The sequence below is a fragment of the Pleurodeles waltl genome, chromosome 8 (assembly GCF_031143425.1).
Source record: "Pleurodeles waltl isolate 20211129_DDA chromosome 8, aPleWal1.hap1.20221129, whole genome shotgun sequence".
NCBI lineage: Eukaryota > Metazoa > Chordata > Amphibia > Caudata > Salamandridae > Pleurodeles > Pleurodeles waltl.
Window position 1 is genome coordinate 452,979,895 of NC_090447.1, and position 21,807 is coordinate 453,001,701.

Below are 21,807 nucleotides of genomic sequence, written 5' to 3' on the forward strand. Positions count from 1 at the left end.
GAAATAACGTGGACGTTATTTCACTCAGGCTGCAGTGGCAGGCCTGTGTAAGAATTGTCAGAGCTCCCTATGGGTGGCAAAAGAAATGCTGCAGCCCATAGGGATCTCCTGGAACCCCAATACCCTGGGTACCTCAGTACCATATACTAGGGGATTATAAGGGTGTTCCAGTAAGCCAATGTAAATTGGTAAAAATGGTCACTAGCCTGTCAGTGACAATTTGGAAAGAAATGAGAGAGCATAACCACTGAGGTTCTGATTAGCAGAGCCTCAGTGAGACAGTTAGTCACTACACAGGTAACACATACAGGCACACTTATGAGCACTGGGGCCCTGGGTTACCAGGGTCCCAGTGACACATACAACTAAAACAACATATATACAGTGAAAAATGGGGGTAACATGCCAGGCAAGATGGTACTTTCCTACACAACCCCCCCCCAAACGAAGGACAATAAGACTAGCCATTACCTGATGAGTCTTCATTGTCTAAGTGGAAATACCTGGAGAGTCCATCTGCATTGGAGTGGCTACTCCCAGGTCTATGTTCCACTGTATAGTCCATTCCCTGTAGGGATATGGACCACCTCAACAATTTAGGATTTTCACCTTTCATTTGTTTTAGCCAAAGTAGAGGTTTGTGGTCTGTCTGAACAATGAAGTGAGTGCCAAACAGGTATGGCCTCAACTTCTTCAGAGCCCAGACCACAGCAAAGGCCTCCCTCTCAATGGCAGACCAACGCTTTTCTCTAGGGGTCAACCTTCTACTAATAAAAGCAACAGGTTGATCCTGGCCCTCAGAATTAAGTTGTGATAGGACTGCCCCTACTCCTAATTCAGATGCATCAGTTTGGACATAGAATTTTTTAGAGTAACAAGGGCTTTTCAGGACAGGTGCAGAGCACATGGCCTGCTTCAGCTCCTCAAAAGCTTTCTGACAGTTTGCTGTCCATAATACCTTTTTAGGCATTTTCTTGGATGTGAGGTCATTAAGAGGGGCTGCAATGGAGCCATAGTTCTTAATGAACCTCCTGTAATACCCAGTGAGGCCTAGGAAGGCTCTCACCTGAGTCTGAGTGGTAGGGGGAATCCAATCAATAATAGTTTGGATTTTCCCCTGAAGTGGTGCAATCTGTTCCCCACCAACAAGGTGTCCCAGATAAACCACCTTACCCTGCCCTATCTGGCACTTTGAAGCCTTGATAGTGAGGCCTGCCTTTTGCAGGGCCTCCAAAACTTTCCACAGGTGGACCAGGTGATCATCCCAGCTGGAGCTAAAGACAGCTATATCATCCAAATATGCTGCACTGAAAGCTTCCAGCCCTTGCAGGACTGTGTTCACCAACCTCTGAAAAGTGGCAGGTGCATTTTTCAAACCAAAAGGCATTACAGTAAACTGGTAATGTCCTCCAATGGTAGAAAATGCAGTCTTAGGTTTAGCATCTTCTGACATTTTGATCTGCCAATACCCTGCAGTCAAATCAAAAGTGCTTAGATACTTGGCAGATGCCAGTGTATCTATTAGCTCATCTGCCCTGGTTATAGGGTGAGCATCTGTTTTGGTTACCAAGTTGAGACCTCTATAGTCTACACAAAACCTCATTTCCTTCTTTCCATCTTTAGAATTGGGTTTTGGTACCAGTACCACAGGAGAAGCCCATGGACTGTCAGAGTGCTCAACCACTCCTAGTTCCAACATCTTCTGAACTTCTTGCTTTATGCAGTCCCTGACATGGTCAGGCTGCCTATAGATCTTACTTTTGACAGGTAAACTGTCTCCAGTATCTATAGTGTGCTCACACCAAGAAGTGGTGCCTGGCACAATGGAGAAGAGTTCTGAAAATTGTCCTAGGAGATTTATGCAATTATCTTTCTGCTCAGCAGTAAGACAATCAGCCAAAACTACACCTTCCACAAGAGCATCTTGTTCTGTGGAAGAGAAGAGATCAGGTAGAGGATCACTGTCTTCTTCCTGTCCCTCATCTGTTGCCATGAGCAGGGTGAGATCAGCCCTGTCATAGTAGGGTTTCAGGCGGTTGACATGGAGCACCCTAAGGGGACTCCTGGCAGTGCCTAAGTCAACCAAGTAGGTGACTTCACCCTTCTTTTCAACAATTGTGTGTGGACCACTCCATTTATCTTGGAGTGCTCTTGGGGCCACAGGCTCCAAGACCCACACTTTCTGCCCTGGTTGGTACTGAACCAAAACAGCCTTCTGATCATGCCATTGCTTCTGGAGCTCTTGGCTGGCCTGAAGGTTTTTACTGGCCTTTTTCATGTACTCAGCCATCCTTGATCTGAGGCCAAGTACATAGTCCACAATATCCTGCTTAGGAGCTTTTAAAGGTTGTTCCCAACCCTCCTTTACAAGTGTGAGTGGACCCCTAACAGGGTGTCCAAAAAGAAGTTCAAAGGGGCTGAAGCCCACTCCTTTCTGGGGTACCTCCCTGTAGGCAAAAAGGAGGCATGGTAGAAGGATATCCCATCTCCTGCGGAGTTTTTCAGGGAGTCCCATAATCATGCCTTTGAGAGTTTTATTAAATCTCTCCACCAGTCCATTTGTTTGTGGATGATAGGGTGTTGTGAACTTGTAAGTTACACCACACTCCTTCCACATGGCCTTTAAGTATGCAGACATGAAATTGCTTCCTCTGTCTGATACTACTTCCTTTGGGAAGCCCACCCTGGAAAATATTCCCAGGAGGGCCTTTGCCACTGCAGGAGCTGTAGTGGTCCTTAAAGGAATAGCTTCAGGATATCTTGTGGCATGGTCCACTACCACCAAGATAAACCTATTGCCTGAAGCAGTAGGAGGGTCAAGGGGGCCAACTATGTCAACCCCTACCCTTTCAAAGGGAACCCCAACCACAGGCAGTGGGATAAGGGGTGCCTTTGGAGTGCCACCTGTCTTGCCACTGGCTTGACAGGTTTCACAGGACTTACAAAATTCTTTTGTGTCCTCAGACATCCTAGGCCAATGAAACAGTGGTACCAATCTGTCCCAAGTTTTCATTTGACCCAGGTGCCCAGCTAAGGGAATGTCATGTGCCAGTGTTAGGAGGAACTTTCTGTACTCCTGAGGAATCACTAATCTCCTGGCAGCTCCAGGTTTAGGATCCCTTTGCTCAGTGTACAAGAGGTTGTCCTCCCAGTAAACTCTGAGTGAGTCACTGACATCCCCATTAGCCTGTTTGACAGCTTGCTGTCTGAGACCCTCTAATGTGGGACAGGTTTGCTGTGCCACACTCAGCTCCTCTCTGGCAGGCCCCCCTTCACCCAAAAGCTCAGCAGTGTCTGCTTCCAGCTCCTCTGGTGTAGGTTCTGCACAGGGAGGGAATTCTTCTTCCTCAGAAGTAGAATCCACTGTAGAGGGAGGGATAGTAGGAAGTGGTTTGCTTCTACTAGCCCTAGCTTTAGGGAGCACTTGGTCCATTGTTCCAGGATCCAAGCTTCCCTGTCCTTTTTGCTTTTTGTCCTGAGCCCTTGTCAAAGCAAAAATATGCCCTGGGATGCCCAGCATTGCTGCATGGGCCTCCAACTCCACATCTGACCAAGCTGATGTCTCCAAATCGTTCCCTAATAGACAGTCTACAGGTAAATCTGAAGCTACCACAACTTTCTTTGGACCAGATACCCCCCCCCAGTTGAGATTTACAACAGCCATGGGGTGGCTTTGTGTTATGTTGTGAGCATCGGTTACTTGGTACTGGTGTCCAAGTATGTGTTGTTCAGGGTGCACCAGTTTCTCAATCACCATTGTGACACTGGCACCTGTGTCCCTGTAGGCCTGGACCTCAACACCATTTATTAGGGTTAGTTGCTTGTACTTCTCCAAGTTATGGGGGCAAGCAACCAAAGTGGCTAAGTCAATAGCCCCTTCAGAGACTAAAGTAGCCTCTGTGGTCTCCCTAATCAGACCAACCCCAACTAAATTACCAAAAGTGAGCCCAGCTACTCCCTTGGATTGGCTATTAGTAGGTTTGCTCCCACCACCACTGCTATTAGTAGGGACACTAGGTGTAGCAGTAGGGGTTGTAGTGGTAGGAGCTGTGGTGCCTTTCTTTGGACAACTGGGATCTGTTGTCCAATGGCCTTTTATCTTACATAAATAGCACCATGGTTTCTTTTCCTTGTTCTGATTAAAGGAGGATTTGGGCCCACCACCCCCACCAGAGTGTTTTTGTGGGCCTGATGAAGACTCATTTTTAGATTTGTCCCCACCCTTGTCAGAAGACTTACCATCCTTCTTTTTGTTGCCATCTTTGTCACCCCCTGTATGAACTTTTCTGTTCACTCTTGTTCTGACCCATTTGTCTGCCTTCTTTCCCAATTCTTGGGGAGAGGTCAGATCAGAGTCCACCAAGTACTGGTGCAACAAATCAGACACACAATTATTAAGAATATGCTCTCTCAGGATTAAGTTATACAGGCTGTCATAATCAGTAACTTTACTGCCATGTAACCACCCCTCCAAGGCCTTCACTGCCTGGTCAATGAAATCAACCCAGTCTTGTGAAGACTCCTTTTTGGTATCTCTGAACTTGATCCTGTACTGTTCAGTGGTTAAGCCATAACCATCCAGGAGTGCATTCTTAAGAACTTGGAAATTGTTAGCATCATTTTCTTTTACAGTAAGGAGCCTATCCCTACCTTTTCCAGTAAATGATAGCCATAGGATAGCAGCCCACTGCTTTTGAGGGACATCCTGTACAGCACAGGCCCTCTCAAGTGCAGCAAACCACTTGTTAATGTCATCCCCCTCCTTGTAAGGGGGAACTATCTTATGCAGATTCCTGGAATCATGCTCTTTTGCAGGATGACTATGGGGAATACTGCTGCTGCCACCATGGGTATCTAAACCCATTTTCTGTCTTTCCCTCTCTATTTCTAAAGACTGTCTATCCAAATCCAGCTGTTGCTTCTTGAGCTTCAGTCTGGTTTGCTCCACTCTCAATCTATTGAGCTCCCTTTCCAACAATCTGTCATCAGGGTGGGTGGGAGGGACATTTCTAGATACAGAGGTATGATGGGAATGAACAGAAGGAGACCTGTCCCTTACAGAGGGCACCCTAACAGCTTGGCTACCAGTATAATGTGAGAGCACATCATCAGTATGATGTGATTCAACCTCTGTACCAACTATGCTAGACTGTCTAGTAATGGGCAGGCTGAGAAGTTTCTTTCCTGAACCTTTTCCTGGGGGAGTCCCTGGATCAGATTGAGAACCATTAGCTACTTTTTCTACAGATTGGGCACTTATGGCCTTATCCTGTACTCTAAGCATATTAATTAACAGTTCTAAGGAAGGATTCTTCCCTACACTCAAACCTCTCTCTATGCAGAGACTCCTTGCTCCTTTCCAGCTAAGGTGATCATATGCAAGTTTGGACAGTTCAACTTTTTGGCCTGTGCCAGACATTTTTAGAGAGAGTTAAAGTGATAGACAAAGAGAAAAAAGTTTTCAGAACTTTTTGGAAAGACAGAAAAAAAACTTTTTAAACTTTTAAGAACTTTTTGAAAGTTTAGAAGTACTTTTCAGCACTTAGAAAAGAGTGAAAAGAGGAAATGCAAAACTTTTTGGCTATGTGTATATACACTGACCTTGTTTTGTATATTTTTCTCTTATGAAAAGTACAATGACAAGAGTGGTAAGTAGTCTCAAGCACTTATCCCACCACTGCACAACCAATGTAGGAGGCTGGACTGGTTTGTAGTGAGTACCAAGGGGTACTTGCACCTTGCACCAGGCCCAGTTATCCCTTATTAGTGTATAGGGTGTCTAGCAGCTTAGGCTGATAGATAATGGTAGCTTAGCAGAGCAGCTTAGGCTGAACTAGGAGACGTGTGAAGCTACTACAGTACCACTTAGTGTCATATGCACAATATCATAAGAAAACACAATACACAGTTATACTAAAAATAAAGGTACTTTATTTTTATGACAATATGCCAAAGTATCTTAGAGTGTACCCTCAGTGAGAGGATAGGAAATATACACAAGATATATATACACAATAGCAAAAATATGCAGTATAGTCTTAGAAAACAGTGCAAACAATGTATAGTTACAATAGGATGCAATGGGGAAACATAGGGATAGGGGCAACACAAACCATATACTCCAGAAGTGGAATGCGAACCACGAATGGACCCCAAACCTATGTGACCTTGTAGAGGGTCGCTGGGACTATTAGAAAATAGTGAGAGTTAGCAAAATAACCCACCCCAAGACCCTGAAAAGTGAGTGCAAAGTGCACCAAAGTTCCCCTAAGGACAAAATAGTCGTGTTAGAGGGAGAATGCAAGGAAAACACAAATCAGCAATGCAACAACGATGGATTCCTGACTGAGGGTACCTGTGGAACAAGGGGACCAAGTCCAAAAGTCACAAGCAGCTCGGAGATGGGCAGATGCCCAAGAAATGCCAGCGGTTGGTGCAAAGAAGCTCTTACTAGGCTGAAGAACTGTGAATACTGCAGGAACGACAAGGGCTAGAGACTTCCCCTTTGGAGGATGGATCCCCCACGCCTTGGAGAGTCGTGCAGAAGTGTTTTCCCGCCGGATGGACGCCAACAAGCCTTGCTACACGCAAATCGTGCTTTTGGCGTTTTTGGACGCTGCTGGGGCCCAGGAGGGACCAGGAGGTCGCAAATTGGACCTGCAGAGAGAGGGGACGTCGAGCAAGACAAAGAGCCCTCACTGAAGCAGGTAGCACCCGGAGAAGTGCCAGAAACAGGCACTACGAGGATGCGTGAAACGGTGCTCGCCGAAGTTGCACAAAGGAGTCCCACGTTGCCGGAGACCAACTTAGAAAGTCGTGCAATGCAGGTTAGAGTGCCGTGGACCCAGGCTTGGCTGTGCACACAGGATTTCCGCCGGAAGTGCACAGGGGCCGGAGAAGCTTGCAAAGTCGCGGTTCCCAGCAATGCAGCCCAGCGAGGTGAGGCAAGGACTTACCTCCACCAAACTTGGGCTGAAGAGTCACTGGACTGTGGGGGTCACTTGGACGGTGTCGCTGGATTCGAGGGACCTCGCTCGTCGTGCTGAGAGGAGACCCAAGGGACCGGAGATGCAGCTTTTTGGTGCCTGCGGTTGCAGGGGGAAGATTCCGTCGACCCACGGGAGATTTCTTCGGAGCTTCTGGTGCAGAGAGGAGGCAGACTACCCCCACAGCATGCACAAGCAGGAAAACAGTCGAGAAGGCGGCAGGATCAGCGTTACAGAGTTGCAGTAGTCGTCTTTGCTACTATGTTGCAGGTTTGCAGGCTTCCAGCGCGGTCAGCGGTCGATTCCTTATCAGAAGGTGAAGAGGGAGATGCAGAGGAACTCGGCTGAGCTCATGCATTCGTTATCTGAAGTTTCCCCAGAGACAGAGACCCTAAATAGCCAGAAAAGAGGGTTTGGCTACCTAGGAGAGAGGAAAGGCTACTAACACCTGAAGGAGCCTATCACAAGGAGTCTCTGACGTCACCTGGTGGCACTGGCCACTCAGAGCAGTCCAGTGTGCCAGCAGCACCTCTGTTTCCAAGATGGCAGAGGTCTGGAGCACACTGGAGGAGCTCTGGACACCTCCTAGGGGAGGTGCAGGTCAGGGGAGTGGTCACTCCCCTTTCCTTTGTCCAGTTTCGCGCCAGAGCAGGGGCTAAGGGGTCCCTGAACCGGTGTAGACTGGCTTATGCAGAATTGGGCACATCTGTGCCCAACAAAGCATTTCCAGAGGCTGGGGGAGGCTACTCCTCCCCTGCCTTCACACCATTTTCCAAAGGGAGAGGGTGTCACACCCTCTCTCAGAGGAAGTTCTTTGTTCTGCCATCCTGGGCCAGGCCTGGCTGGACCCCAGGAGGGCAGATGCCTGTCTGAGGGGTTGGCAGCAGCAGCAGCTGCAGAGAAACCCCAGGAAGGGCAGTTTGGCAGTACCAGGGTCTGTGCTACAGACCACTGGGATCATGGAATTGTACCAACAATGCCAGGGTGGCATAGAGGGGGCAATTCCATGATCATAGACATGTTACATGGCCATATTCGGAGTTACCATGGTGAAGCTACATATAGGTAGTGACCTATATGTAGTGCACGCGTGTAATGGTGTCCCCGCACTCACAAAGTTCAGTGAATTGGCTCTGAACAATGTGGGGGCATCTTGGCTAGTGCCAGGGTGCCCTCACACTAAGTAACTTTGCACCTAACATTTACCAGGTAAAGGTTAGACATATAGGTGACTTATAAGTTACTTAAGTGCAGTGTAAAATGGCTGTGAAATAACGTGGACGTTATTTCACTCAGGCTGCAGTGGCAGGCCTGTGTAAGAATTGTCAGAGCTCCCTATGGGTGGCAAAAGAAATGCTGCAGCCCATAGGGATCTCCTGGAACCCCAATACCCTGGGTACCTCAGTACCATATACTAGGGGATTATAAGGGTGTTCCAGTAAGCCAATGTAAATTGGTAAAAATGGTCACTAGCCTGTCAGTGACAATTTGGAAAGAAATGAGAGAGCATAACCACTGAGGTTCTGATTAGCAGAGCCTCAGTGAGACAGTTAGTCACTACACAGGTAACACATACAGGCACACTTATGAGCACTGGGGCCCTGGGTTACCAGGGTCCCAGTGACACATACAACTAAAACAACATATATACAGTGAAAAATGGGGGTAACATGCCAGGCAAGATGGTACTTTCCTACAGATGTCCAGGCAAACGTTACGGACATGCACTTTGATGGGACTCACTTGTTTGGTGAGACGGCAAACTCGGTGCTCAAGCACTTTAAGAATTCTCCAGGTAAGGCAAAATCCTTGGGCCGTTTGGTGACCCCTTGTCCATTGTTTGCCTTTTGCCCCTTTTGTGACCACGGAAGAGGCGTACCACCCCGCCAGCCCTGTACCAGCCACCGTTCTGTGCAAGCTCCCCAAGCTATGTGAGGACGTGGGTGTGGCGTCTTCAGACCTAGGGGGTCAGGAAGCCGGAAGTCATATGCCACCCCCTTCCACGGAGATTCAATCAAAATCAGGCCCTTAGCCTAGACTATCTCCCAAAGGCAACTCTTGGGTCCAGTGAGCGCCTTTGGCCCTGTGGTCAAAGCTGCCAACGTTTTCAAGCAGGACCAGCTATTCCTCAGATTCAGACCCTTAAATATTTTTTCCAGGACCACTCCTGTATTTGCTACCCCATTTCCAGCACCAGTAAATCCCCCTCCTGTGACTGACATGTAGTATTAACTAGTCAGCACTTTAATTGCGTCCAGTGCCCCTGTCATCAACTAATTTAGCCCTTAGGTCCCATTTACTGGCCGCTGAATCAGACTTTTGGACAATTTTCTGCCAGGTGGGATTCACAGTACACTTAGGACTGTGGGCTTATGGAGTCTAAATATATTAATGTGCTTTATAGACAGCCTAATGCAGCTGCAAAACACACACAGCACAAAGACAATATGCATCGTAGCTCAGGCGATAAATTGAAATATTCAGTCTAGCATCTGTAGTCCTCTTGATTGTTGACTTAAATCCATAGTAAAAGGAGAGAAATCCTAAGTTTCCTAGAACAGCAGGCAACGTCATAAACTTATGTAATTTGAACATGGGAAGGATTACAGTGTTTGCTCTGTAAAACCTTTTAGGGGTCTCAGTAAGAACCTGCTAAGACCTCCTGGCTCATTCTGCTGTAAATGGAAATGCGTACCTTAAAAGCTATAGTTCGGAATGATCACTAACGTTTACTGTATAGGGATAGTGTATACTGTATCCAGGTTCAAAAAGTACTACCAGTTCACGGAGAAAGCTTCCAATACTCAAACTACCTACTGTAAGGAGGATGTAACTTGGTCATCCAGTTGGACAGCAGTAGTATCTGCGGCCTGTGTACATGAGTATTAAATGATAAGTCCCACAGTTGTTATTGGCCAGTGACCACCAACTTTCACAGGTCCCAGCCAGAAGGTTTCACAGGAACACTCAGCAAATTAACTATTTTTACAGACATTACAAAACAGGGAACAATGCAAACTACAACTGGATAATGTCCAACATATGACTCACCTGCAATTGTTGTAATCCATTCTTTAAGTAATGTCTTAACATCATTATATTCAATGGCCCCAGCCAGATTTGGAGTTTGTGGTTTAAACAAAACAGATGTTTTGGTCGGCACAGCTGGTATTCCTGAAGCTTTTGAGGTTGAGGGGCATGGATCACCCTGTAAAAATAAAGGCAATCACAGGTATCTGGATTCTACTTTTGTATTAGTCTTAAACACAAATTGTGCACCAGTTTACTATGCATGAACATGTGACTGAAAATGATGCTGAAAAATCTAAATATAAAAATCATTAAGTACATGTGTATCAGCTTCTGAACATATACAAGCAGCAATGACAAATATGAAACAAGCACTGACAAAGCCAAGAGGATTTCACCTTAGGGACCTATTGCCATTGTGAATGGTTTTTACACATGTTGTACAACAATGCTAAGTTGAAGGAAAAAAAACAGCTGTATAATTTTGTAGGAAAGCGCACCATGCATGCCTAGTGGGTGGGGTAGAACCAAGCATGTGGCTCATAAGAGCTCCCTGGACAGGAAAAGTTATGGCCTGACCTGTCTGGGTAGGTGGCAGAGTGGGTTTTGGAGAATGTGTGAGTGGTGGAAGCAAATTTCATGGAGCAGGCAGCTGGGGTGCAGGGCTTTCGTCTCTGTTCATTCGCCTCTTGGGGTTGAGAGGTCTAGTTATCTCAAAAGCATCTTGTCCTCAAAGGTGAGCCTGTATTTCTTAGGGATGTCAAGAGAGGGCATGTTGAGCTTTGTCTGGAGACGCCAAGTATACCAGCCTTCTTCTGTAGTACTGTCTCCTGGCCCCACTCTTGTCATTCCTTCAAAACAACAGGAGGCGGAGTTCCCTGCCAATATGACCCGATGCTTTGAGCGGTTGCTTGGTAGGCGCTGAGGCCTGGTCTTGGGATCGACTGGCTCTAGGCATTGGATGTGGACCTGAATGTCATTGCAATTTATGGCTTGGTGCTCACCGCCCCTCTCCTGCAGAAGCCGTGCCCTGCCTGGGCTGAGGCATGTTTTTGGGGACGATGATTTATTAACTAGTGTTTGGGTGTTGGCACTGAAGCTGCAGACATGGACATGGTTCTGGTGTGTAAGCCAGAAGGTTTCAAAGTCTCAGCTTTTTTGTTCTCATTATCAGAGGAATTTGTGAAGATAGGATTCAGGCTGGATGTGCCCAAGAGGCCAGTTTTTTCTTCTTTGGCCTTAAGCGGGTCTTGTTCCCTGAAAATATGTGGGTCTAGTATGAGGATTGCATTTTATGACGCATCTAGTATCTCTTCCTTCTGTACCTAAGTGGTTTCTTGCAGCGGAAGGCAGGGCAGAAGCCGCAGGCCATGTCCTCATGGTCAGGCAAGAGGCAGAAGTTGCAGATACCATGCTGATCCAACCACAGTCATTTGGTGTTGCAGAATTTGAAGGATATATTTTCCTTATACTCTCTGAAACATTCTCTGACAATACGACCTGTGCACTGTTGAAGATCATCGAAAGTTGGTGTGTGAGGGAGTATGGGTCACAGGATACTGGAAGAGTGTCGACTGGCGTTCAGTGAGGAAGAACAGATCGTGGTCATTAACTCTTTTTTTTAAAACATTTTTTTTTTTACATGTAACAACTGCAATGTGTGTGAACTGGGAAGGAATAAGATATAGATATAATACCCCCTAGAAATACAAAATAGGACACTTCTTCAAACGTAACAAACAGTTTGTTATGTGTCATTGGCTCTGAATGTAACCTAATAAATGTGGGAAGCATGCTTCAAACTTTAAAATATCAGATCCAGGAACACTCCAGGGCATAGAAAAGTGGTAAAACAAAATACCTCATGATGGAGCATTATAATGTGAAACAAACACTGAGGCAATTAAAAAGTGTAGTTTCATGGGATTGACCACATACCGTTAAACGTAGGTGGTGGAGATAGGGAATTGCTTCTGAGACAGACTGAAGCAAAATGGATCTGTTGTTTGACAGCAACAGAATTGGGGCATAACACAGATTGTGAATTTCACAATTTTTTATGAACACCACTAGAGGTGTATTGTAGTACTATTTCTGGATATCAGTAGAGTTGGTGTTAAATTTGGAGATGTAGGAATTGAAATATGGATCTCCTCATATGTGGTGTAATTGGCAGCGACTGATGACATTATTGTTTAGGCCCGGTGTATGGTATTTTTTGTGAACACCATTGGAGGTGCATTGCATTATTGTCTGTGAACTTCAGTGGAGCTGGTGTTGAATTTGGAGGTATGGGAATCTAAATATGGATCTCCTCATATGGGGTGTAATTGGCAGAGGCTGATGACATTATTGTTTAGGTTCGGTGTATGGTATTTTGCAATTGATTATTTTGACCATTTACAGGGAAGCAAGGATAACTGGCAAACCCTGGTGTGTGATTCCACCTTTGTAACAAGATGGGATACATAGGGGTATTCGGATTCTCATGATGGTGAAACTGGAGCGGTGGAATCTTTGATTTTTCGATCCTTGATTTTTGTTTTCTTGAAAAATTTGGATGTCAGATGATGGGATTTTTGATTGGACTATAGGGAGTGGAGGAGATTTGGAATATGGATCCCATCTGCTCTTTAGGAATGGTGCTAATGAGGGTTCAGAGGGATTTTGCTAATATTCATGATGATGCATTTGTGCACTATTCATGTATGCTAATTGGATTATTCTGATACACAAAGTATGCTGTATAGACCGGTTACATCACAATCACTGTGAGGATGAAAATGGGATATTAAAGTAATTAGTATCCCTCACCCTTTTATATGATGGTGCCCGTGGCAATTTAGCACAGGCTTGTGAGAGACCTGAGTGATCCCTCATCATCGTTAGGCAGACCTCTTGGGTTTCTGCACCATGGGGTATGCTCAGTGGTCTATGTGGATCTTTCCTTTTTTTGCATTAGTACATATGGGCACGCATCACTGGTGTCACGGCAAGACTAGAGTGAGATCTTTCCTTAGGTAGCTTAATTCTTTGGCTTCTAGAATTGGGGAACAGGCCTTCAAGATTGCGCTCATGGGACCACTATAGGAAGTCACATAGAAATTCCAAATTAGGAATACTTATTGTCAATGTTATTTGCTGGCGTTCTTACATTGCAGGAGCATATTTTCCTTGGTGTGTTATGTCATACACATGGTGTTGGGGAAGTAATTCCACAGGTAGTACCGATTTTAATTGCATATATGGTGTTGATTATATATGTTGTTGTTATATATTATATTGCAGCCCTGAAGAAGTTTGTTTTACAAATGAAACACTTTGCCTGAGGCTGTAATGTTTCTTTAAGGGAAATTGAATAAAGGATGCTGGAATAAAAATAAAGAGGATATGTGAACAAAGACTTAAAAAAAAAAAAAGAATTGACGTATTTTGAGTGCACCACCAAGTTTGTGTACTTACATACCGTGAGATCTGCTGCCACTTACAACCTTTTACTGGCATATTTCCTAGGTTCTCTGCACGAGGCTCTCACACCCTCACCCTGGCCTACACCTGTAAGAAGATGCATACTGGATATATCTACTTCCAAAGTGTGTGGATCTTTCCAAACCACCCTGGGACCGAAACATTTCATCAGGCACCTAAATGCCTGCAGTAAGACTTGAATTTCACATTCAGGCACAGTTGTGGAAGTGTCATGCACATTTTTGGGATCACCAGTAAGGAGAAAAGTATTCCTAAAGTCAGGTTTCGGCATATAAAACAGTCCATTGAATAAGGGGTTTCTTCAACCATCCACTTGGGGGGTGGGGGGTGGGAGGGGGCGGGGGGGAGTGAGACGGCTGGGTGGAGAGACGTATCAATCCATCCTCACCAGTGGCAGTGATTACTGCGGATGGGCCTTTATCTCATGGCTAGATGAGAAATGTTGCATCAGTATATCAAATGCTCCCAGCCATTAAGTTGGTTAACGTCATGAATCCTAAAGTGAAAATTAATAATTACTAAGTGTGTACAGGAAATACGCTTACCTGGGGCTTGGAAGGAGCAGTGTTTTCATGTTTTAGGAATCCGTCTATTAGCTTCTGTGGACTACCAGAAGTTATCAAAGCACTTTTGGCTGGACTTCCAACAAGTTTCTTTTTCAAAATATTTTGGATTGTTTTAACTGGACTGACTTGAATTTTTTTTCTATTCTTCTTTTTGCTTTTCACTGCAGCTTTCTTTATGTGCAGCAGATGATTTTTCGATGCTGAAAAATAAGGAAACGTTCATAATATATTTGTCTAGTTGTAGAAAGAAAGTACATTTAATAGACATTTTCACATGTATCCAACCTTTTCTTACTACAGTTACACCTGTGTCTCTATCACAAGGAGGTCAGGGTTTTTCAGAGATCTGTGGTGCCCAGAGCCTTTAGAGCTGCTATACCACATTATTACAAGAGGTATAAATTAATATGTATACCGTAAGCAGCAAAGCACACAATATTATAATGGAATGTCATACATATGAAAAGTTACTTACCTGTAACTTTAGCTGCTCAAAGGTGCACATGATATAAGTTATTCCTCAGCGTCTGGCTGGAAGTTCCTGGCATATTTAATATATCAATATTGAAGACTTCTTTCACAGGGTCACAATCTTTGAATTGGATTCTTTGTCAATGCATAACATTATGAGTGCAGGTAAGAGGCTCAACACAATGAAACAGTTTCTTAGCTGGCTTTCTCTCTTCCCTGTTTATATAGGCAAAATATTTTGGATTGTTTTAACTGGACTGACTTGAATTTTTTTTCTATTCTTCTTTTTGCTTTTCACTGCAGCTTTCTTTATGTGCAGCAGATGATTTTTCGATGCTGAAAAATAAGGAAACGTTCATAATATATTTGTCTAGTTGTAGAAAGAAAGTACATTTAATAGACATTTTCACATGTATCCAACCTTTTCTTACTACAGTTACACCTGTGTCTCTATCACAAGGAGGTCAGGGTTTTTCAGAGATCTGTGGTGCCCAGAGCCTTTAGAGCTGCTATACCACATTATTACAAGAGGTATAAATTAATATGTATACCGTAAGCAGCAAAGCACACAATATTATAATGGAATGTCATACATATGAAAAGTTACTTACCTGTAACTTTAGCTGCTCAAAGGTGCACATGATATAAGTTATTCCTCAGCGTCTGGCTGGAAGTTCCTGGCATATTTAATATATCAATATTGAAGACTTCTTTCACAGGGTCACAATCTTTGAATTGGATTCTTTGTCAATGCATAACATTATGAGTGCAGGTAAGAGGCTCAACACAATGAAACAGTTTCTTAGCTGGCTTTCTCTCTTCCCTGTTTATATAGGCAGCGATACTTGATGAGTAAGAGATAGGATTGTCACGCAGTCACATTATTCAAATTAGATTAATGAATAACGATTATCACTGGAAGGCACGAAAGAGGTTCACCACTATAAAACAATTTTGAATCGGACGTTCTCTATTGACTACACATCTATGCAGCCATGATGAGAGCTTGGCTGACATGCATTGTTAACATGTACAAAAGGGGCACTTCTGTGAAGACTTCAAATGTGGCAACCATTCCTATTTTCTGAATGCACTGAAAGGCTTTTGGATAAAGACCAGCCTTGCTTTGCTGCAACAGCAAGTTCAAGTTGCCCAAGATTAGGAAAATTCACCTTCAGCTCCTCTTCCACACAGTCAGGATGCCATGCCATTCCCAGTTTGTCACAGAGAAATGTGGAATGACATCAGGAATCTCACTGATGCCTTCATTTTTCCCACTCCACATCTTCGAATATTCCCACATAACCTGTAATTCCCAAAAGAGTAGTGGGTTCCCTGTATTTAACGTGTACTTAAAAGTATTTTCATAATATTGTATGTGTTAGAAACCAACACAACAAAAATACAGGACTCAGGGCCAGATTTACAAGGCCCTTGCACCACCGAAGCCTCACGTTTTGCAACGCTCCGGAGGCACTATGCCGTGTACCATATTTACAAGGTGGGGCAAAGACACTTTTTTGTGGCTTAACACCACTTTGTAAATATGGGCCCCTCCGACGCAGTTTTCTGCGTCAGAGAAGCGTGCACTGGATGGTGCTGTGGGCATTCCACTGCAACACCAATTGTTTTTGATGCTGCCCCAGATTTACAAAAAGGTGTAAATCTGTGGCAGTGCCAAAAACGAACACCACCCTGGGGGTGGAGTTAGCATGCCACAATGAGGAGGAATACTTTTATCCCTTCTTGTTTTTGCTTTTTCCATGTGTGCTGCATTTCGCAGCACACATAGAAAAAGCAAAGGGCCATGAATGGATGTTTATGTGCAGGAAGGTGTCCCTTCCTGCACATAAACAATCATAAAAAAAATGCTGATATGCTACTTCTATGTGTGCTGCATTTAGCAGCACACATAGAAGTGCCAATAGTCGTTGTGGATTGCTTATGTGCAGAAAGGGAAACCTTTGTGCACATAAACAATCAATCCCCTCAACACAGACACCCTTGCACTATGGTGCAAGGGTACCTGCATTGGCGCTGGCATCTAAATTTAGCACTGGTGCAGGGGGAAACACAGGTGTGCGCCATAAATTAGTAAATACGACACATCCCTGCGTTTCTAAAGTGACCTAGCGCAGCGCTGGAAATTGTGGCGCAGTACCGCGCTGCACCACTTTTTAGTAAATCTGGCCCTTACTCCTAAAAGTCACCAATATTATCTACCACTGTCCTTATGCATCTCCTTTTATATAACATTTGTAGTAGAAGTAATGACTTATGTTTAAGTGCTTCATAATCCACTTCTGTAATTGACAGAATTTGGAAACTGCAGATGGTACGACTGTCAAATTTAATGGTATACAATTTACCAAAGTAGGAATGTGCGAAGACCCCCCCCTTGTTAATTCCTTGATTATCAGGCTGCGGGAGGCCACACACATTGTCCTCGGACAAAGCTCCAGAAAAGATGAAAGAAACGGCCACACAATGACTTCTAGCATTAAATCTGTATTCAAGCAAAATACAGACCACTTGCAAATCAAAATTGGAAACATTGAGGGGTCATTTTGACCTTGGCTGTAGTTGGATATATATTTATATCAAAACATCCTGGCTCTCCTGGTGTGGCAGATAAACTAAAGGCAAAGCAGTATGCCAAGTAGGCTCCTTATTTATCTGGTTCCAATTTGCATACGTGTTTGGTTTGCAGAAACAAATGGCCTACGAGAGGATTTGTTGCAGATTAACAAAAACACAAATATCATTGGTGCACAAGGGGATTCCTTCCAGAGCATGTGAGATATTTAGATGGAGTGCCAGGCTTCTTCTGGGGATCCGAACAGGAACAACGTACCTTAAAAGACCCACCCTAAACAGATTAGTGGTCGTGTGCTGGATCTGCCTCTGGTAAAAGGTTTCTAAAGGGTGAGCCTGGTGAGTGTTGACACCTGAAACGTGGTGGTTCTTCGGCTCCTAATTACGGAGGGAAACAGCAATTTTGGCTCTGTGAAGTAGCTGAAAAGCAATAGGTTGGTGCAATATAACATCTAAACAACATGCTAAAAATCAACAAAATCACAATTTTGTTGGCTCTGCTGCTTTGCTTTGAAACTCATGGGGTGAAAAGCTTAGAACGTCAGATATTATTGTATTGTATTTATTCTTTCAGTTCATTTTAGCTGTGTACTTGTCTATAAAAGTAGCCTGTTTATTCTGAATCCATTGTCTTTAAACTGAAATCATCTTGGTGTGCTCGCATGCCCTTATTATGGTTATTTCCCTGTCTGGTAAGCCACCTTACTCACCAAACTAGTCACTATTTTCAGACTACCTCTTTGTGCATCTAAAATTATATTCAACCACTACTGTTTCCCATCCTGACTTCAGTCTAGCCATTAGTCAATCACATTTCAATTGGATCTCCCAAGCCATATATTTCTGCCTTACATTTTCTATTTAACTTGCATTAGGAACAGCCCCTACACACAGCTTTACTGTTGAACAAAGGTCAAAAAAAGGCTAATCAGCCCACCTACCACGACAGAATGATTTGGATGCCTCTTGTCTATAATCCATTAGTCTAGATCAGCCAATGGCCCCAACACACAAGGGTTTAAAACAATATATGAATAAATAACTCATTCCCTTTGTAAGGTAGCTCATTCTCATGTTCAACCATACAAGTCTTGAGGCAACACATTAACCATCCTGCCTGCAACTTGTTTGCAGCTTTGGGGTTTAATATTTAGACTTCTATCTTGCACAAACATGCTAACTTTCAATATCTGTTCACCACAAGCGGCCAATATGGAATCTGACAATCTTTAAACCCAGATATAAACTCAATTTGCCTTTGTTCTTCAATACGGATAAGCACACAATACACAACAACAACATGACACACTGTGCTCATACCAAATGTACAAGTTGGTTGCACAACAGTGTTCTCGGATTGTTTCATCCGCTGACCGTACGCTGTTTTGAGTTCCTCTTGAAGCTCTGCTGGGAGCGCAGCAAAAACCTCTGGGTCCACCTGAATTTAAAATAAAATAAAATACACAAGCAAATTTTTCTCTTGTTCAAGTGTCACATATCAAGTCATCTACAGTTACTAGATCATGTAACCTTAAAGAAGCACAACAATTCTTTTTTTAGGTACACATTCGTGTCCAAACAAGATAGCACCAAGCATATAGGAACTCTCCAGAAATGAATAAAGCAACATTCTGATTATATTCGACCCTTCAGCATGAATTAGGAGAGCTGTGACTTGATACTTTGACTGGGCATCGAATGTGAAGAAGTTTCTTCAGTTTCACAAGTTTCTTTTTCAGTTTAACTAATAAGTGCCAAAACCCTGTTCAAAGGGCCATGGAGCATGCAGGAGCTACTGGGCCCAACCTACTTTGGACCCTGAGCAACTGGGCCAAGAACCCCTTTAGCACTTGTCTCTCATTGGGGGGTGAGGGGGAGGGGAGTGGGAGAAAAAGACACGGGGTGAACACAGGCTCGCAACTTAGAATATTCTTAATACCATTATTGTCCAGCGAAATACTTTCTTTTATGACAAAGGCAGAATTAATATACAAACACAAAGTGAAATATGGCATACACAAACAATACACATAGCCCCCTGAGGTCAGGGCTCTAGGGTTTAATGGCATTCCCCTGAGTACTACTTTCTTCTCAATAGCAGTAGTGGTTAGGCACCATACATTAGAGGAGACATTCAGGTTAAGCCTCACTAACTGAGTCTCAGCAGTCCCACTCAGACACCGTTAGAAAGTTCAAAACTGTTCCAGGGCTAAAGCACTATTTGGCAGACAAGTTCCCCTGAGAGCTTTCAGCCCGTAGCTCAGTCTTACTTGTGCCAGAGGGAACCCTCCAACCAAAGTACCTGCAAGTGCTTCTCGCACGCTTGGCATCTACAGCGGCTGGCTCAGGTGAGTATCACACGCAGCTCTGCAGGGACAGCAGCTGTGTATCTTCAGCGTTCCTCCAATGCAACTGTAGGTTTTCTTTGGTATTCTCCTTGATGGGAGTGGGAGGATGAGGAGTTGTTAATAGTTCCTGGTTCTGAACCTCAGTTAAGGCTCTGACCCACACGGGTAACCACTGCGGCCGCATCCACAAAGTTGGGCTCCTTGTCTTCCTCCCAGTGGCCCCCACTGGCATACGGGGTCATAACTCCTGCTGCCCACTCAGAAGATGGCCCAATCGGCACAACAGCAGGTTCCCTTCATGGCCGTCCCCCTCTGGCATACAGGGTTGGCGATTCACACTGCACACAGACGATCATTTTAGGGGCAGAAAAGGAAGATGGACGGAGTGCTGAACAATGCAAACACTCACCCCCCAGTCACAGATCTGAGTTTAATCCATCGTTCTTTTGCTTACCATGCCTCCCCAGTTTGGACCCAGCCATATGCAAATCAGTCTTGACCCTGTTCCTCATGGGAACAGTCCAGCCCGTACTGCCAAGCCAGTCCTCCCTGGACCAGAAACAAGCATCCTGGGACCGGTTTCAGGTTATCACCCTTCATCAGCCAGGCTAGCTTGAATCCAGTGGCACAGTGAGAACGGGACACACGTCTGGGCATACCCTTCCCACTTAGGGCAACTTGAGCAATACAAAAGGATGATGGATCATTTTGGGGGCCTCCAGCTCTCCTTCTTATAGTCTAGTTCCAGACAACAAATGTTATTTAGGGCCTGAGTCTTTGAAGTTTCTGTCTTCCTTTTGCAGTGCCCTCTCCTCTTCCCTGACTCAGGAAAGCAGTCTGTCACAGCAGGACTGACTCCACATTTTACAGCCCCACAACACAGGCCATAGGAAGGCCATAGGAGAGACTAAAGGTTCACACCTGGATGTCAGCCACAGTGATATTTGTATCTAAAGGTCACCCAAGGGCCTCAACCCAAGCTCTTTATTAATCCTTCCTGAAATGTGCCCCACCCCCTTTTTTAGTGACGTCTCTCTGATTCAGAGGGCACCCTTAGAAGTGTGCTGGAGAGGCTGGCTCCTCTTCTTCGTCCAGTGTGTGCCCAACCCTGCTCAAAGGAATACAGAAATCCACAGATCTGTCGGGGTGCCTCTACTTCCTCATCCTTCTCCTGTCAGCCCTGTGGCTGCTTCCCAAAATGGAACCCTGAATCTTCCATGTACTATATCATCCACAGGTGCATATACACCTTGCATATGCATACAAAACACACACTGCACAGTGTTACATACTAACTTGATGTAGGCCAAGGGTGAGGAAACCCACATAAAAGGAACTTTAAATGAGTGAGCCTGTAGGCCTCATTGCAGTGACACAGGTAAAAAGGCCTCTTCACTTCTACTGGTTACTACATATTATGTGGCCACCCCTGACTTGTGCTGCATGCGTTGTAGTTTGTCTCTTTACTCCTTAGTGCTTTGGCAAAGAGGTTCCGTGGGTGTGTGCTCATTATCTTGATGTGCATAACTACTGTTAAACACACTCACATGTGTGACAGTGGTTCAACTAGTTCCCTGGCCACAACAAAGTTTCTGGTTGTGCCGCCCTCTGTGTTTTTAGAAGACCAGCTAGATACCCCACATACTCACTACACTCAAAACCCATTGAGAAGGATACCCTTCCCTAAACCAAGTGAACTACCTCTGGATGTTGCAAGAGACTCCAACCGCCACCCTCTTTCATCCTTTTAAGCATCCCCCTTTCTTCATGCTGTCAGGCAGAACCTTGTGAGGGATAGTTGACAGAGTGTGACAACTAGTAAGGATACTGGCTTCAGATGTAGACAAAAGGCTGGTTCCACTGCCAGATGAGGCAAAAGGGGAAACAAATGGCATCTGGGCAGTTCAGGGGCAAGCGAAATCAAGAACACAAATTCCTCTGGAACGTTATTTTAGTATGCATGGTAGAAGCAGTAATGAAGGAGCAAACAAGTGTGGTATACTGAGGGAACATATAGGTGTCCATGTTGCCACTGTAATGGCCGGGCATGATTTTCCTTGTCCCGCTCTTCCTAGACCTGGGATCATCACACTGGAGAGTGTTGCCTTGCAGTTAAATGGATCCAACCAAGGATGGCCACACAGTCAGTATAGTGACGGAGAAGTGATAAGTGGTGACAGAAGAGAAGCAGCCAACTCAACTTGTCTGCCTTTACATTGACTTTCCTTGCTTGGAATGTAGGTCACTAGCAGCAATATCAAGTTAGCCTCTGGCCAAGAGGACTTTGAGGGGTGTTTATCTGTATTTGGCTCTCAGGCTGTC

General features: G+C 44.7%; 1 protein-coding gene across 1 annotated transcript in view; it reads right to left on the reverse strand.

The window, feature by feature from the left end:
• Positions 1-21,807, reverse strand: part of REV1 (REV1 DNA directed polymerase) — a 429,753-nt gene that overhangs the window by 14,776 nt on the left and 393,170 nt on the right. The window contains exons 19-21 of the mRNA XM_069204390.1: positions 18,458-18,575; positions 14,051-14,271; positions 10,038-10,194 (exon numbers count right to left, since the gene is read on the reverse strand). Of these exons, the coding sequence (XP_069060491.1) occupies positions 10,038-10,194; positions 14,051-14,271; positions 18,458-18,575 (496 nt within the window). The remainder of the gene's footprint in view (positions 1-10,037; positions 10,195-14,050; positions 14,272-18,457; positions 18,576-21,807) is intronic.